Here is a 19281-nt window from a genome sequence, read left to right on the forward strand (position 1 = left end):
TCTAACTCTAATCCTCATTATAAGTCACTTCTCCTATCTAACTCTAACCCTCATTGTTAGTCACTTCTTCTCTTATCTAAATCTAACCCTCATTGTAAGTCACTTCTCTTATTTACATTTACATTTACATTTTAGTCATTTAGCAGACGCTCTTATCCAGAGCGACTTACAGGAGCAATTAGGGTTAAGTGCCTTGCTCAAGGGCACATTAACATCATTTAGCAGACGCTCTTAGCCAGAGCGACTCACAAATTGGTGCGTTCACCCTATAGCCAGTGGGATAACCACTTTACAATTTGGGGGGGGGGTCTAACCCTCTAATCCTCATTATACGTCACTTAAGTCTAACCCTTACTGTTAGTCACTTCTTTTCTTATCTAACTCTAACCCTCACTATAAGTCACTTCTCTTTTCTAACTCTAACCCTCATTATAAGTCACTTCTCTTATTTAACTGTAACCCTTATTGTTAGTCACTTCTCTTATCTAACCTTCATTATAAGTCACTTGTCTTATCTAACTCTAAACCTCATTGTAAGTCACTTCTCTTATCTAACTCTAATCCTCATTATAAGTCACTTCTCTTATCTAACTCTAACCCTCATTGTTAGTCACTTCTGTTATGTAACTCTAACGCTTATTGTGAGGTCAATTCTCTTATCTAACTCTAACCCTCATTATAATTCAATTATCTTATCTAACTCTAACCCTTATTGTAAGTCACTTCTCTTATCTAACTCTAATCCTCATTATACGTCACTTCTCTTATCTAACTCTAACCCTCATTGTTAGTCACTTCTTCTCTTTTCTAACTCAAATGCTTATTGTTAGTCACTTCTCTTATCTATCTCTAACCCTCTTTATAAGTCACTTCTCTTATCTAACTCTAACCCTCATTATAAGTCACTTCTCTTATTTAACTGTAACCCTTATTGTTAGTCACTTCTCTTATCTAACTCTAACCCTCACTGTTAGTCACTTCTCTTATCTAACTCTAACCCTTATTGTTAGTCACTTCTTCTCTTATCTAACTCTAACCCTCACTATAAGTCACTTCTCTTTTCTAACTCTAACCCTCATTATAAGTCACTTCTCTTATTTAACTGTAACCCTTATTGTTAGTCACTTCTCTTATCTAACTCTAACCCTTACTGTGAGTCACTTCTCTTATCTAACTCTAACCCTTATTTAAGTAACTTCTCTTATCTAACTCTAACCCTCATTGTTAGTCACTTCTGTTATGTAACTCTAATCCTCATTATAAGTCACTTCTCTTATCTAACTCTAACCCTAATTGTTAGTCACTTCTGTTATGTAACTCTAACGCTTATTGTGAGGTCAATTCTCTTATCTAACTCTAACCCTCATTATAATTCAATTATCTTATCTAACTCTAACCCTTATTGTAAGTCACTTCTCTTATCTAACTCTAATCCTCATTATACGTCACTTATCTTATCTAACTCTAACCCTCATTGTTAGTCACTTCTTCTCTTTTCTAACTCAAATGCTTATTGTTAGTCACTTCTCTTATCTATCTCTAACCCTCTTTATAAGTCACTTCTCTTATCTAACTCTAACCCTTACTGTTAGTCACTTCTTCTCTTATCTAACTCTAACCCTTATTGTTAGTCACTTCTCTTATCTAACTCTAATCCTCATTATACGTCACTTCTCTTATCTAACTCTAACCCTCATTGTTAGTCACTTCTTCTCTTATTTAACTCTAACCCTCATTGTTAGTCACTTCTCTTATCTATCTCTAACCCTTACTGTCAGTCACTTCTTCTCTTATCTAACTCTAACCCTCATTGTTAGTCACTTCTCTTATCTAACTCTAATCCTCATTATAAGTCACTTCTCTTATCTATCTCTAACCCTTACTGTTAGTCACTTCTTCTCTTATCTAACTCTAACCCTTATTGTTAGTCACTTCTCTTATCTAACTCTCATTATAATTAACTTCTCTTATCTAACTCTAACCCTCATTATAAGTCACTTCTCTTATCTAACTGTAACCCTCATTATAATTCACTTCTGTTATGTAACTCTAACCCTTATTGTTAGTCACTTCTCTTATCTAACTCTAACCCTCATTGTTAGTCACTTCTTCTCTTATCTAACTCTAACCCTCATTGTAAGTCACTTCTCTTATCTAAGTCTAACCCTTACTGTTAGTCACTTCTTCTCTTATCTAACTCTAATCCTCATTATAAGTCATTTCTCTTATCTAACTCTAAAACGTATTGTTAGTCACTTCTCTTATCTAACTCTAACCCTTACTGTTAGTCACTTCTGTTATGTAACTCTAATCCTCATTATAAGTCACTTCTCTTATCTAACTCTAACCCTCATTGTAAGTCACTTCTCTTATCTATCTCTAACCCTTACTGTTAGTCAATTCTCTTATCCAACTCTAACCCTCATTATAAGTCACTTCTCTTATCTAACTCTAACCCTTACTGTTAGTCACTTCTTCTCTTATCTAACTCTAATCCTCATTATACGTCACTTATCTTATCTAACTCTAACCCTCATTGTTAGTCACTTCTTCTCTTTTCTAACTCAAATGCTTATGGTTAGTCACTTCTCTTATCTATCTCTAACCCTCTTTATAAGTCACTTCTCTTATCTAACTCTAACCCTTACTGTTAGTCACTTCTTCTCTTATCTAACTCTAACCCTTATTGTTAGTCACTTCTCTTATCTAACTCTAATCCTCATTATACGTCACTTCTCTTATCTAACTCTAACCCTCATTGTTAGTCACTTCTTCTCTTATTTAACTCTAACCCTCATTGTTAGTCACTTCTCTTATTTAACTCTAACCCTTACTGTCAGTCACTTCTTCTCTTATCTAACTCTAACCCTTATTGTTAGTCACGTCTCTTATCTAACTCTAATCCTCATTATAAGTCACTTCTCTTATCTATCTCTAACCCTTACTGTTAGTCACTTCTTCTCTTATCTAACTCTAACCCTTATTGTTTGTCACTTCTCTTATCTAACTCTCATTATAATTCACTTCTCTTATCTAACTCTAACCCTCATTATAAGTCACTTCTCTTATCTAACTGTAACCCTCATTATAATTCACTTCTGTTATGTAACTCTAACCCTTATTGTTAGTCACTTCTCTTATCTAACTCTAACCCTCATTGTTAGTCACTTCTTCTCTTATCTAACTCTAACCCTCATTGTAAGTCACTTCTCTTATCTAAGTCTAACCCTTACTGTTAGTCACTTCTTCTCTTATCTAACTCTAATCCTCATTATAAGTCATTTCTCTTATCTAACTCTAAAACGTATTGTTAGTCACTTCTCTTATCTAACTCTAATCCTCATTATAAGTCACTTCTCTTATCTAACTCTAACCCTTACTGTTAGTCACTTCTGTTATGTAACTCTAATCCTCATTATAAGTCACTTCTCTTATCTAACTCTAACCCTCATTGTAAGTCACTTCTCTTATCTAACTCTAACCCTTACTGTTAGTCACTTCTTCTCTTATTTAACTCTAACCCTCATTATACGTCACTTATCTTATCTAACTCTAACCCTCATTTTTAGTCACTTCTTCTCGTATCTAACTCTAACCCTCATTATATGTCACCTCTTATCTAACTCTAACCCTCATTGTTAGTCAATTCTCTTATCTAACTCTAACCCTCATTATAAGTCACTTCTCTTATCTATCTCTAACCCTTACTGTTAGTCAATTCTCTTATCTAACTCTATCCCTCATTATAAGTCACTTCTCTTATCTAACTCTAACCCTTACTGTTAGTCACTTCTTCTCTTATCTAACTCTTTAGCCCTCATTGTTAGTCACTTCTCTCATCTAACTCTAACCCTCATTGTTAGTCACTTCTTCTCTTATCTAACTCTAACCCTTATTGTTAGTCACTTCTCTTATCTAACTCTAACCCTCATTGTTAGTCACTTCTCTTATCTAACTCTAACCCTCATTGTTAGTCACTTCTTCTCTTATTTAACTCTAACCCTCATTGTTAGTCACTTCTCTTATTTAACTCTAACCCTTACTGTCAGTCACTTCTTCTCTTATCTAACTCTAACCCTTATTGTTAGTCACGTCTCTTATCTAACTCTAATCCTCATTATAAGTCACTTCTCTTATCTATCTCTAACCCTTACTGTTAGTCACTTCTTCTCTTATCTAACTCTAACCCTTATTGTTTGTCACTTCTCTTATCTAACTCTCATTATAATTCACTTCTCTTATCTAACTCTAACCCTCATTATAAGTCACTTCTCTTATCTAACTGTAACCCTCATTATAATTCACTTCTGTTATGTAACTCTAACCCTTATTGTTAGTCACTTCTCTTATCTAACTCTAACCCTCATTGTTAGTCACTTCTTCTCTTATCTAACTCTAACCCTCATTGTAAGTCACTTCTCTTATCTAAGTCTAACCCTTACTGTTAGTCACTTCTTCTCTTATCTAACTCTAATCCTCATTATAAGTCATTTCTCTTATCTAACTCTAAAACGTATTGTTAGTCACTTCTCTTATCTAACTCTAATCCTCATTATAAGTCACTTCTCTTATCTAACTCTAACCCTTACTGTTAGTCACTTCTGTTATGTAACTCTAATCCTCATTATAAGTCACTTCTCTTATCTAACTCTAACCCTCATTGTAAGTCACTTCTCTTATCTAACTCTAACCCTTACTGTTAGTCACTTCTTCTCTTATTTAACTCTAACCCTCATTATACGTCACTTATCTTATCTAACTCTAACCCTCATTTTTAGTCACTTCTTCTCGTATCTAACTCTAACCCTCATTATATGTCACCTCTTATCTAACTCTAACCCTCATTGTTAGTCAATTCTCTTATCTAACTCTAACCCTCATTATAAGTCACTTCTCTTATCTATCTCTAACCCTTACTGTTAGTCAATTCTCTTATCTAACTCTATCCCTCATTATAAGTCACTTCTCTTATCTAACTCTAACCCTTACTGTTAGTCACTTCTTCTCTTATCTAACTCTAACCCTCATTGTTAGTCACTTCTCTCATCTAACTCTAACCCTCATTGTTAGTCACTTCTTCTCTTATCTAACTCTAACCCTTATTGTTAGTCACTTCTCTTATCTAACTCTAACCCTCATTGTTAGTCACTTCTCTTATCTAACTCTAACCCTCATTGTTAGTCACTTCTCTTATCTAACTCTAACCCTCATTGTTAGTCAATTCTCTTATCTAACTCTAACCCTTATTGTTAGTCACTTCTCTTATCTAACTCTAACCCTCATTGTTAGTCACTTCTCTTATCTAACTCTAACCCTCATTGTTAGTCACTTCTCTTCACTTTCTCTGTTTCCTCCTGATACATTTTGCTCTGTGTACTGTACCATTCAAAAGTTTGGACACACCTTCTCATTCAAGGGTTTTTCTTTATTTGAACTATTTCCTATATTGTAGAATAATAGTGAATAATTCAAAACTATGAAATAACAAATATGGAATCATATTGTAACCAAAAAAGTGTTAAAAAATGAAAATATATTTTATATTTGAGATTCTTCAAAGTAGCCACCCTTTGCCTTGATGACAGTTTTGCACACTTGGAATTCTCTCAACCAGCTTCACCTGGAATGCTTTTCCAACAGTCTTGAAGGAGTTCCCACATATGCTGAGCACTTGTTGGCTGCTTTTCCTTCACTCTGTGGTCCAACTCATCCCAAAACATTTCAATTGGGTTGAGGTCGGGGGATTTCGGAGGCCAGGTCTTCTGATGCAGCACTCCATCTCTCTCCTTCTTTGTCAAATAGCCCTTACAAGACCTGGATGTGTGTTGGGTCATTGTTCTGTTGAAAAACAAATGATTGTCCCAATAAGCCCAAACCAGATGGGTATCACAGCAGAATGCTGTTAAGTGTGCCTTGAATTCTAAATAAATCACTGACAGTGTCACCAGCAAAGCACCCCCACACCATCACACCTCATCCTCCATGCTTCACGGTGGGAACTACACATGCAGAGATCATACGTTCACCTACACTGCATCTCAGAAAGACACAACGGTTGTAACCAAAAATATCGAATCTGGACTCCAGACCAAAGGACAGATTTCCACCAGTCTTATGTCCATTGCTCATGTTTCTTGTCCCAAGCAAGTCTCTTCTTCTTATTGGTGTTCTTTAGTAGTGGTTTCTTTGCAGCAATTCGACCATGAAGGCCTGATTCACGCAGTCTCCTCTGAAAAGTTGATGTTGAGATGTGTCCGTTACTTGAACTCTGTGAAGCACTTATTTGGGCTGCAATTTCTGAAGCTGGTATCTCTAATGAACGTATCCTCTACAGCAGAGGTAACTCTGGGTCTTCCATTCCTGTGGCGGTCCTCATGAGAGCCAGTTTCATCATAGTGCTTGATGGTTTTTGCGATTGCAATTGAAGAAACGTTCAAAGTTCTTGACATTTTCTGTATTGACTGACCTTCATGTCTTAAAGAAATTATGGACTGTCGTTTGTCTTTGATTATTTGAGCTGTTCTTGCCACAATATGGACTTGGTATTTTACCAAATAGGGCTATCTTCTGTATACCCCCCGCCATCCCCCCCCACCACCACCTTCATTTTGCTGGACCCCAGGAAGAGTAGCTGCTGCCTTGGCAGGAACTAATGGGGATCCATAATAAATACAAATACAAATTACACACAGCAGAGTACATTTACATTTTAGTCATTTAGCAGACGCTCTTATCCAGAGCGACTTAGAGTTAGTTTTTTATTAGTTTTTTTTCATACTGGCCCCCCCGTGGGAAACGAACCCACATCCCTGCCAGCCAAACCCTCCCCGACCTTGGACCAATTGTGCGCCGCCCATGGGTCTCCCGGTCGCGGCCGGCTGCGACAGAGCCTGGACTCGAACCAGGATCTCTAGTGGCACAGCTAGCACTGCGATGCAGTGCCTTAGACCACTGCGCCACTCAGGAGTAGGGCTAGCTTCCTTTAGTAACATGACCCACAGCAGAGTAGGGCTAGCTTCCTTTATGACCGTGACCCACAGCAGAGTAGGGCTAGCTTCCTTTATGATCATGACCCAGAGCAGAGTAGGGCTAGCTTCCTTTATGACCGTGACCCACAGCAGAGTAGGGCTAGCTTCCTTTATGATCATGACCCACAGCAGAGTAGGGCTAGCTTCCTTTATGATCATGACCCACAGCAGAGTAGGGCTAGCTTCCTTTATGATCATGACCCACAGCAGAGTAGGGCTAGCTTCCTTTATGACCGTGACACACAGCAGAGTAGGGCTAGCTTCCTTTAGTAACATGACCCACAGCAGAGTAGGGCTAGCTTCCTTTATGATCATGACCCACATCAGAGTAGGGCTAGCTTCCTTTATGATCATGACCCACAGCAGAGTAGGGCTAGCTTCCTTTAGTAACATGACACACAGCAGAGTAGGGCTAGCTTCCTTTATGATCATGACCCACATCAGAGTAGGGCTAGCTTCCTTTATGATCATGACCCACAGCAGAGTAGGGCTAGCTTCCTTTAGTAACATGACACACAGCAGAGTAGGGCTAGCTTCCTTTATGATCATGACCCACATCAGAGTAGGGCTAGCTTCCTTTATGATCATGACCCACAGCAGAGTAGGGCTAGCTTCCTTTATGATCATGACCCAGAGCAGAGTAGGGCTAGCTTCCTTTAGTTACATGACCCACAGCAGAGTAGGGCTAGCTTCCTTTATGATCATGACACACAGCAGAGTAGGGCTAGCTTCCTTTAGTAACATGACCCACATCAGAGTAGGGCTAGCTTCCTTTAGTAACATGACCCACAGCAGAGTAGGGCTAGCTTCCTTTATGACCGTGACCCACAGCAGAGTAGGGCTAGCTTCCTTTATGACCGTGACCCACAGCAGAGTAGGGCTAGCTTCCTTTAGTAACATGACACACAGCAGAGTAGAGCTAGCTTCCTTTATGACCATGACCCACAGCAGAGTAGGGCTAGCTTCCTTTATGATCATGACCCACAGCAGAGTAGGGCTAGCTTCCTTTATGACCGTGACCCACAGCAGAGTAGGGCTAGCTTCCTTTATGATCATGACCCACAGCAGAGTAGGGCTAGCTTCCTTTATGATCATGACCCACAGCAGAGTAGGGCTAGCTTCCTTTATGATCATGACCCACAGCAGAGTAGGGCTAGCTTCCTTTATGACCGTGACACACAGCAGAGTAGGGCTAGCTTCCTTTAGTAACATGACCCACAGCAGAGTAGGGCTAGCTTCCTTTATGATCATGACCCACATCAGAGTAGGGCTAGCTTCCTTTATGATCATGACCCACAGCAGAGTAGGGCTAGCTTCCTTTAGTAACATGACACACAGCAGAGTAGGGCTAGCTTCCTTTATGATCATGACCCACATCAGAGTAGGGCTAGCTTCCTTTATGATCATGACCCACAGCAGAGTAGGGCTAGCTTCCTTTAGTAACATGACACACAGCAGAGTAGGGCTAGCTTCCTTTATGATCATGACCCACATCAGAGTAGGGCTAGCTTCCTTTATGATCATGACCCACAGCAGAGTAGGGCTAGCTTCCTTTATGATCATGACCCAGAGCAGAGTAGGGCTAGCTTCCTTTAGTTACATGACCCACAGCAGAGTAGGGCTAGCTTCCTTTATGATCATGACCCACATCAGAGTAGGGCTAGCTTCCTTTATGATCATGACCCACAGCAGAGTAGGGCTAGCTTCCTTTATGATCATGACCCAGAGCAGAGTAGGGCTAGCTTCCTTTAGTTACACGACCCACAGCAGAGTAGGGCTAGCTTCCTTTATGATCATGACCCACAGCAGAGTAGGGCTAGCTTCCTTTATGATCATGACCCACAGCAGAGTAGGACTAGCTTCCTTTAGTTACGTGACACACATCAGAGTAGGGCTAGCTTCCTTTATGACCGTGACCCACAGCAGAGTAGGGCTAGCTTCCTTTATGACCGTGACACACAGCAGAGTAGAGCTAGCTTCCTTTATGACCGTGACACACAGCAGAGTAGAGCTAGCTTCCTTTATGACCGTGACACACAGCAGAGTAGAGCTAGCTTCCTTTATGACCGTGACACACAGCAGAGTAGAGCTAGCTTCCTTTATGACCGTGACACACAGCAGAGTAGGGCTAGCTTCCTTTATGACCGTGACCCACAGCAGAGTAGGGCTAGCTTCCTTTAGTTACATGACCCACAGCAGAGTAGGGCTAGCTTCCTTTATGACCGTGACCCACAGCAGAGTAGGGCTAGCTTCCTTTATGACCGTGACCCACAGCAGAGTAGGGCTAGCTTCCTTCAGTACCATGACACACATCAGAGTAGGACTAGCTTCCTTTAGTTACGTGACACACATCAGAGTAGGGCTAGCTTCCTTCAGTACCATGACACACATCAGAGTAGGACTAGCTTCCTTTAGTTACGTGACACACAGCAGAGTAGGGCTAGCTTCCTTTATGACCGTGACCCACAGCAGAGTAGGGCTAGCTTCCTTTATGACCGTGACCCACAGCAGAGTAGGGCTAGCTTCCTTTATGATCATGACCCACAGCAGAGTAGGGCTAGCTTCCTTTATGATCATGACCCACAGCAGAGTAGGGCTAGCTTCCTTTATGACCGTGACCCACAGCAGAGTAGGGCTAGCTTCCTTTATGACCGTGACCCACAGCAGAGTAGGGCTAGCTTCCTTTATGACCGTGACACACAGCAGAGTAGGGCTAGCTTCCTTTATGATCATGACACACAGCAGAGTAGGGCTAGCTTCCTTTATGATCATGACACACAGCAGAGTAGGGCTAGCTTCCTTTATGATCATGACACACAGCAGAGTAGGGCTAGCTTCCTTTATGATCATGACACACAGCAGAGTAGGGCTAGCTTCCTTTATGATCATGACACACAGCTGAGTAGGGCTAGCTTCCTTTATGACCGTGACCCACAGCAGAGTAGGGCTAGCTTCCTTTAGTAACATGACCCACAGCAGAGTAGGGCTAGCTTCCTTTATGATCATGACCCAGAGCAGAGTAGGGCTAGCTTCCTTTATGATCATGACCCAGAGCAGAGTAGGGCTAGCTTCCTTTAGTTACATGACCCACAGCAGAGTAGGGCTAGCTTCCTTTATGATCATGACCCACATCAGAGTAGGGCTAGCTTCCTTTATGATCATGACCCACAGCAGAGTAGGGCTAGCTTCCTTTATGATCATGACCCAGAGCAGAGTAGGGCTAGCTTCCTTTAGTTACACGACCCACAGCAGAGTAGGGCTAGCTTCCTTTATGATCATGACCCACAGCAGAGTAGGGCTAGCTTCCTTTATGATCATGACCCACAGCAGAGTAGGACTAGCTTCCTTTAGTTACGTGACACACATCAGAGTAGGGCTAGCTTCCTTTATGACCGTGACCCACAGCAGAGTAGGGCTAGCTTCCTTTATGACCGTGACACACAGCAGAGTAGAGCTAGCTTCCTTTATGACCGTGACACACAGCAGAGTAGAGCTAGCTTCCTTTATGACCGTGACACACAGCAGAGTAGAGCTAGCTTCCTTTATGACCGTGACACACAGCAGAGTAGAGCTAGCTTCCTTTATGACCGTGACACACAGCAGAGTAGGGCTAGCTTCCTTTATGACCGTGACCCACAGCAGAGTAGGGCTAGCTTCCTTTAGTTACATGACCCACAGCAGAGTAGGGCTAGCTTCCTTTATGACCGTGACCCACAGCAGAGTAGGGCTAGCTTCCTTTATGACCGTGACCCACAGCAGAGTAGGGCTAGCTTCCTTCAGTACCATGACACACATCAGAGTAGGACTAGCTTCCTTTAGTTACGTGACCCACAGCAGAGTAGGGCTAGCTTCCTTTATGACCGTGACCCACAGCAGAGTAGGGCTAGCTTCCTTTATGACCGTGACCCACAGCAGAGTAGGGCTAGCTTCCTTTATGACCGTGACACACAGCAGAGTAGGGCTAGCTTCCTTTATGATCATGACACACAGCAGAGTAGGGCTAGCTTCCTTTATGATCATGACACACAGCAGAGTAGGGCTAGCTTCCTTTATGATCATGACACACAGCAGAGTAGGGCTAGCTTCCTTTATGATCATGACACACAGCAGAGTAGGGCTAGCTTCCTTTATGATCATGACACACAGCTGAGTAGGGCTAGCTTCCTTTATGACCGTGACCCACAGCAGAGTAGGGCTAGCTTCCTTTAGTAACATGACCCACAGCAGAGTAGGGCTAGCTTCCTTTATGATCATGACCCAGAGCAGAGTAGGGCTATCTTCCTTTAGTTACATGACCCACAGCAGAGTAGGGCTAGCTTCCTTTATGATCATGACCCACAGCAGAGTAGAGCTAGCTTCCTTTATGACCGTGACCCACAGCAGAGTAGGGCTAGCTTCCTTTATGACCGTGACCCACAGCAGAGTAGGGCTAGCTTCCTTTAGTTACATGACCCACAGCAGAGTAGGGCTAGCTTCCTTTATGACCGTGACCCACAGCAGAGTAGGGCTAGCTTCCTTTATGACCGTGACCCACATCAGAGTAGGGCTAGCTTCCTTCAGTACCATGACACACATCAGAGCAGGGCTGTATACTATATTATTGTTGTATACTGGTCCTAGCTGGTGAGGTGTTTGTTGCTTTTATGTATTTAGTTTAGTTTTTGTGCTCTTGCCCTGTCTGTCTGCGTGCTACGTGTCTGGCTTGCCGTTCCAAATAAAATGGAATATTTTTCTCTCAAATAATTTTACAAACTGTTCGCTAGGTGTAGGCAAGACCATAAGCAAATAGGTAAACTGAGATATTACTAAAGAGTTAATCAAGGTGATTTTTCCACAAATAGACAAGTGTTTACCTTTCCATGGTAGCAAGATCTGATCTATTTTTGCTAACTTTCTATTAAAATGTATTGGAATGAGATAATGTCTTTCTTTCGGGATATGTATACTGAGTATATCCACATCACCATCAGACCATTTTATTGGTAAACTACATGGGAATGTAAAAATTGAATTCTTTATTGATCCAATACGTAATATAGTACACTTATCATAATTTGGTTGTAATCCAGAGAGGTTAGAAAAATTATCTAGACTCTCTATGAGGCTGTGGAGGGATTCAAGTTGTGGATTTAAAAGAAAACATGAATCATCAGCGTACAATGACGCCTTTGTTTTTATGCCCTGGATTTCTAATCCCTTGATATTATTGTTGGATCTGAATTTAATAGCTAACATTTCAATGGCCATAATAAATAGATATGCCGATAGTGGACAACCTTGTTTTACTCCTCTTGACAGTTTAAAACTTTCTGAGAAGTAGCCATTATTTACTATTTTACACCTAGGGTTATTATACATGATTTTAACCCATTTCATAAGAGATTCTCCAAAATTGAAATGCTCCAGGCATTTATATATAAACTCCAGTCGTACTTTACATGTTGCTCTGTCTATCTGTCTATCTGTCTGTCTGTCTGTCTGCGTTCTACATGTTGCTTGTCCTATGTTGCTCTGTCTGTCTGTCTGTCTGTCTGTCTGTCTGTCTGTCTGTCTGTCTGTCTGTCTGTCTGTCTGCGTTCTACATGTTGCTTGTCCTATGTTGCTCTGTCTGAAAACAGATACTTATTTACATTATTATTCAGACCCTTTGCTATGAGACTCGAAATTGAGTTCAGGTGCTGGGAATAAAAATAAAAATGTAGGACAAAACACACGACGAGACACACCAACACTACATAGAGAGACACCACAACACTACATAAAGAGAGACGCCACAACACTACATAAAGAGAGACGCCACAACACTACATTAAGAGAGACACCACAACACTACATAAAGAGAGACACCACAACACTACATAAAGAGAGACACCACAACACTACATAAAGAGAGACACCACAACACTACATAAAGAGAGACACCACAACACTACATAAAGAGAGACACCACAACACTACATAAAGAGAGACACCACAACACTACATAAAGAGAGACACCACAACACTACATAAAGAGAGACACCACAACACTACATAAAGAGAGACACCACAACACTACATAAAGAGAGACACCACAACACTACATAGAGACACCACAACACTACATAAAGAGAGACTCCACAACACTACATAAAGAGAGACGCCACAACACTACATAAAGAGAGACACCACAACACTACATAAGAGACACCACAACACTACATAAAGAGAGACACCACAACACTACATAAAGAGAGACGCCACAACACTACATAAAGAGAGACGCCACAACACTACATAAAGAGAGACACCACAACACTACATAAAGAGAGACACCACAACACTACATAAAGAGAGACACCACAACACTACATAAAGAGAGACGCCACAACACTACATAAAGAGAGACACCACAACACTACATAAAGAGAGACACCACAACACTACATAGAGACGCCACAACACTACATAAAGAGAGACACCACAACACTACATAAAGAGAGACACCACAACACTACATAGAGACGCCACAACACTACATAAAGAGAGACGCCACAACACTACATAAAGAGAGACGCTACAACACTACATAAAGAGAGACACCACAACACTACATAAAGAGAGACACCACAACACTACATAAAGAGAGACACCACAACACTACATAAAGAGAGACACCACAACACTACATAGAGAGACACCACAACACTACATAAAGAGAGACACCAACACTACATAAAGAGAGACACCACAACACTACATAAAGAGAGACGCCACAACACTACATAAAGAGAGACGCCACAACACTACATAAAGAGAGACACCACAACACTACATAAAGAGAGACACCACAACACTACATAAAGAGAGACACCACAACACTACATAGAGAGACACCACAACACTACATAAAGAGAGACACCAACACTACATAAAGAGAGACACCACAACACTACATAAAGAGAGACACCACAACACTACATAAAGAGAGACACCACAACACTACATAGAGACACCACAACACTACATAGAGAGACACCACAACACTACATAAAGAGAGACACCAACACTACATAAAGAGAGACACCACAACACTACATAAAGAGAGACGCCACAACACTACATAAAGAGAGACGCCACAACACTACATAAAGAGAGACACCACAACACTACATAAAGAGAGACACCACAACACTACATAAAGAGAGACACCACAACACTACATAGAGAGACACCACAACACTACATAAAGAGAGACACCAACACTACATAAAGAGAGACACCACAACACTACATAAAGAGAGACACCACAACACTACATAGAGACACACCAACACTACATAAAGAGAGACACCAACACTACATAAAGAGAGACACACCAACACTACATAAAGAGAGACCTAAGACAACAACATAGCATGTGACAATGCAGAGAGATCCTTGATGAAAACCTGCTCCAGAGCGCTCAGGACCTCAGACTGGGGCGAAGGTTCCCCTTCCAACAGGACAATGACCCTAAGCACACAGCCAAGACAATGCAGGAGTGGCTTCGGGACAAGTCTCTGAATCTCATTGAGTGGCCCAGCCAGAGCCCGGACTTGAACCTGATCGAACATCGCTGGAGAGACCCATCCAACTTCACAGAGCTTGAGAGGATCTGCAGAGAAGAATGGGAGAAACTCCCCAAATGCAGGTGTGCCAAGCTTGTAGCGTCATAGCCAAGAAGACTTGAGGCTGTAATTGCTGCCAAAGGTGCTTCAACTGAGTAAAGGGTCTGAATTCTGATGTAAATGTGATATTTCCGGTTTTTATTTTTAATACATTTGCAAAAATTTCTAAAACCTGTTTTTGCTTTGTCATTATGGGGTATTGTGTGTAGATTGATGAGGAAAAAAACTATTTTAGAATAAGGCTGTAACGTAACAAAATGTGGAAAAAGTCAAGGGGTCAGAATACTTTCCGAATGAACTGTACATGTCACTTGTCCTATGTTGCTCTGGACAAGTAACAGACACACAGACAGACAGAGCAACATAGGACAAGTAAGATACAGACAGACAGAGAGACATAGGACAAGTAAGATACAGAGAGACAGAGAGACATAGGACAAGTAAGATACAGAGAGACAGAGAGACATAGGACAAGTAAGATACAGAGAGACAGAGAGACATAGGACAAGTAAGATACAGAGAGACAGACAGAGAGATGTAGCAGATGTCTGACTGCTACATGTTACTTGTCCTATGTTGCTCTGTCTGTCTGTCTGTCTGTCTGTCTGTCTGTCTGTCTGTCTGTTACTTTTCCTATGTTGCTCTGTTTGTCTGTCTGTCTGTCTGTCTGTCTGTCTGTTGCTTGTTCTATGTTTCTCTGCATGTTCTCGCTGCTCATTGTCTGTCTCTATTGTTATTGTAATAGTTTTTAATAACCTGCTCAGGGACTGTGGTTGAAAATTAGCCGTCACTTTTACTGAAATGATTAATGTGCATTGTCCCTGTAAAAAATAAAAATAAACTCAACCTGTCTAAATCTCTCTGAACCTCTCTAAACCTGTCTGAATCTCTCTGAACCTCTCTAAACCTGTCTGAATCTCTCTGAACCTCTCTAAACCTGTCTGAATCTCGCTGAACCTCTCTAAACCTGTCTAAATCTCTCTGAACCTCTCTAAACATGTCTGAATCTCTCTGAACCTCTCTAAACATGTCTGAATCTCTCTGAACCTCTCTAAACCTGTCTGAATCTCTCTGAACCTTTCTAAACCTGTCTGAATCTCTCTGAACCTCTCTAAACATGTCTGAATCTCGCTGAACCTCTCTAAACATGTCTGAATCTCTCTGAACCATTCTAAACCTGTCTGAATCTCTCTGAACCTCTCTAAACCTGTCTGAATCTCTCTGAACCTCTCTAAACCTGTCTGAATCTCTCTGAACCTCTCTAAACCTGTCTGAATCGCTCTGAACCTCTCTAAACCTGTCTGAATCTCTCTGAACCTCTCTAAACATGTCTGAATCTCTCTGAAACTCTCTAAACATGTCTGAATCGCTCTGAACCTCTCTAAACCTGTCTGAATCTCGCTGAACCTCTCTAAACATGTCTGAATCTCTCTGAACCTCTCTAAACATGTCTGAATCTCTCTGAACCTTTCTAAACCTGTCTGAATCTCTCTGAACCTCTCTAAACCTGTCTGAATCTCTCTGAACCTCTCTAAACCTGTCTGAATCTCTCTGAACCTCTCTAAACATGTCTGAATCTCGCTGAACCTTTCTAAACCTGTCTGAATCTCTCTGAACCTCTCTAAACCTGTCTGAATCTCTCTGAACCTCTCTAAACCTGTCTGAATCTCTCTGAACCTTTCTAAACCTGTCTGAATCTCTCTGAACCTCTCTAAACCTGTCTGAATCTCTCTGAACCTCTCTAAACATGTCTGAATCTCGCTGAACCTTTCTAAACCTGTCTGAATCTCTCTGAACCTCTCTAAACCTGTCTGAATCTCTCTGAACCTCTCTAAACCTGTCTGAATCTCTCTGAACCTCTCTAAACCTGTCTGAATCTCGCTGAACCTCTCTAAACCTGTCTGAATCTCGCTGAACCTCTCTAAAGCTGTGTGTACTGGCGCGAGGTCAGATGTGTGATCCAGCCATTACAAGGTCTAGCTTCTCTTCTCACCTACAGAAGAGACCAGATGTGTGAGGCAGAGTGGATGCCCAGGATGCTCCACTGTTCGTCATACAATGTACAGGAATTGAATAATAATATGTCAGTAACCCTGTAGGGTAGAACTCTGGGTCATCAGGGTTGTCTCTATATTTCCTGTCCTCTCTAATGTGAAGCATCCCAATCTGCCATCTGGAGAGAAGATAACCCACTGTATGAGTCAAAGAAGATGTGAAGGAGAGAGACTTTGTATTCAATGCATTGTCTCCTCCTCACGCCTCGACTAATACTGTCTTACTGTCTGTTTCAATACTGTCTTACTGTCTGTTTCAGTACTGTCTGACTGCCTGTTTCAGTTCTACATTGCTGTGTGTTTCAGTCCTGTCTTACTGTCTGTTTCAATACTGTCTAACTGTATGTTTCAATACTGTCTTACTGTCTATTTCAATACTGTCTTACTGTCTGTTTCAGTACTGTCTGACTGCCTGTTTCAGTTCTACATTGCTGTGTGTTTCAGTCCTGTCTTACTGTCTGTTTCAATATTGTCTGACTGTCTGTTTCAATACTGTCTTACTGTCTGTTTCAATACTGTCTTACCGTCTGTTTCAATACTGTCTTACTGTCTGTTTCAATACTGTCTGACTGTCTGTTTCAATACTGTCTTACTGTCTGTTTCAATACTGTCTTACTGTCTGTTTCAATACTGTCTGACTGTCTGTTTCAATACTGTCTTACTGTCTGTTTCAATACTGTCTTACTGTCTGTTTCAGCACTGTCTGACTGGCTGTTTCAGTTCTGCATTGCTGTGTGTTTCAGTCCTGTCTTACTGTCTGTTTCAATACTTTCTTACTGTCTGTTTCAATACTGTCTTACTGTCTGTTTCAATACTGTCTTACTGTCTGTTTCAGTACTGTCTGACTGCCTGTTTCAGTTCTACATTGCTGTGTGTTTCAGTCCTGTCTTACTGTCTGTTTCAATACTGTCTGACTGTCTGTTTCAATACTGTCTTACTGTCTATTTCAATACTGTCTTACTGTCTGTTTCAATACTGTCTTACTGTCTGTTTCAATACTGTCTTATTGTCTGTTTCAATACTGTCTTACTGTCTGTTTCAATACTGTCTTACTGTCTGTTTCAGTACTGTCTGACTGCCTGTTTCAGTTCTACATTGCTGTGTGTTTCAGTCCTGTCTTACTGTCTGTTTCAATACTGTCTGACTGTCTGTTTCAATACTGTCTTACTGTCTGTTTCAATACTGTCTTACTGTCTATTTCAATACTGTCTTACTGTCTGTTTCAATACTGTCTTACTGTCTGTTTTAATACTGTATTACTGTCTGTTTCAATACTGTCTTACTGTCTGTTTCAATACTGTCTTACTGTCTGTTTCAATACTGTCTTACTGTCTGTTTCAGTACTGTCTGACTGCCTGTTTCAGTTCTACATTGCTGTGTGTTTCAGTCCTGTCTTACTGTCTGTTTCAATACTGTCTGACTGTCTGTTTCAATATTGTGTTACTGTCTGTTTCAATACTGTCTTACCATCTGTTTCAATACTGTCTTACTGTCTGTTTCAATACTGTCTGACTGTCTGTTTCAATACTGTCTTACTGTCTGTTTCAATACTGTCTTACTGTCTGTTTCAATACTGTCTTACTGTCTGTTTCAATACTGCCTTACTGTCTATTTCAATACTGTCTTACTGTCTGTTTCAGTACTGTCTGACTGCCTGTTTCAGTTCTACATTGCTGTGTGTTTCAGTCCTGTCTTACTGTCTGTTTCAATACTGTCTGACTGTCTGTTTCAATACTGTCTTACTGTCTGTTTCAATACTGTCTTACCGTCTGTTTCAATACTGTCTTACTGTCTGTTTCAATACTGTCTGACTGTCTGTTTCAATACTGTCTTACTGTCTGTTTCAATACTGTCTTACTGTCTGTTTCAATACTGTCTTACTGTCTATTTCAATACTGTATTACTGTCTGTTTCAATACTGTCTTACTGTCTGTTTCAATACTGTCTTACTGTCTGTTTCAATACTGTCTTACTGTCTGTTTCAATACTGTCTGACTGCCTGTTTCAGTTCTACATTGCTGTGTGTTTCAGTCCTGTCTTACTGTCTGTTTCAATACTGTCTGACTGTCTGTTTCAATACTGTCTTACTGTCTGTTTCAGTCCTGTCTTGCTGTGTGTTTCAGTCCTGTCTGACTGCCTGTTTCAGTCCTGTATTGCTGTGTGTTTCAGTTCTGTCTTACCATCTGTTTCGGTCCTGTCTTGCTGTGTGTTTCAGGTGAATGAGATCTACCACGATGAGTCTCTAGGAGTCCATATCAACGTGGTGTTGGTGAGGATGATCATGCTGGGCTATGCTAAGGTAGGCTCTAAAGATACCACTTAGATAAGGTAGGCTGTAAAGATACCACTTAGATAAGGTAGGCTGTAAAGATACCACTTAGATAAGGTAGGCTCTAAAGATACCACTTAGATAAGGTAGGCTGTAAAGATACCACTTAGATAAGGTAGGCTGTAAAGATACCACTTAGATAAGGTAGGCTCTAAAGATACCACTTAGATAAGGTAGGCTCTAAAGATACCACTTAGATAAGGTAGGCTGTAAAGATACCA

General features: G+C 40.9%; 1 protein-coding gene across 1 annotated transcript in view; it reads left to right on the plus strand.

Annotated features, from left to right (window-relative positions):
• Positions 1 to 19281, plus strand: part of LOC311117303 (A disintegrin and metalloproteinase with thrombospondin motifs 3-like) — a gene marked incomplete at both ends in the record, with an annotated part of 289214 nt that overhangs the window by 47334 nt on the left and 222599 nt on the right. Inside the window, one exon of the mRNA XM_084192269.1 lies at positions 18947 to 19030. Within this exon, the coding sequence (XP_084048395.1) occupies positions 18947 to 19030 (84 nt within the window). The remainder of the gene's footprint in view (positions 1 to 18946; positions 19031 to 19281) is intronic.

Source organism: Coregonus lavaretus (assembly GCF_964263955.1).
Source record: "Coregonus lavaretus genome assembly, contig: HAP1_SCAFFOLD_473, whole genome shotgun sequence".
NCBI classification, from domain to species: domain Eukaryota; kingdom Metazoa; phylum Chordata; class Actinopteri; order Salmoniformes; family Salmonidae; genus Coregonus; species Coregonus lavaretus.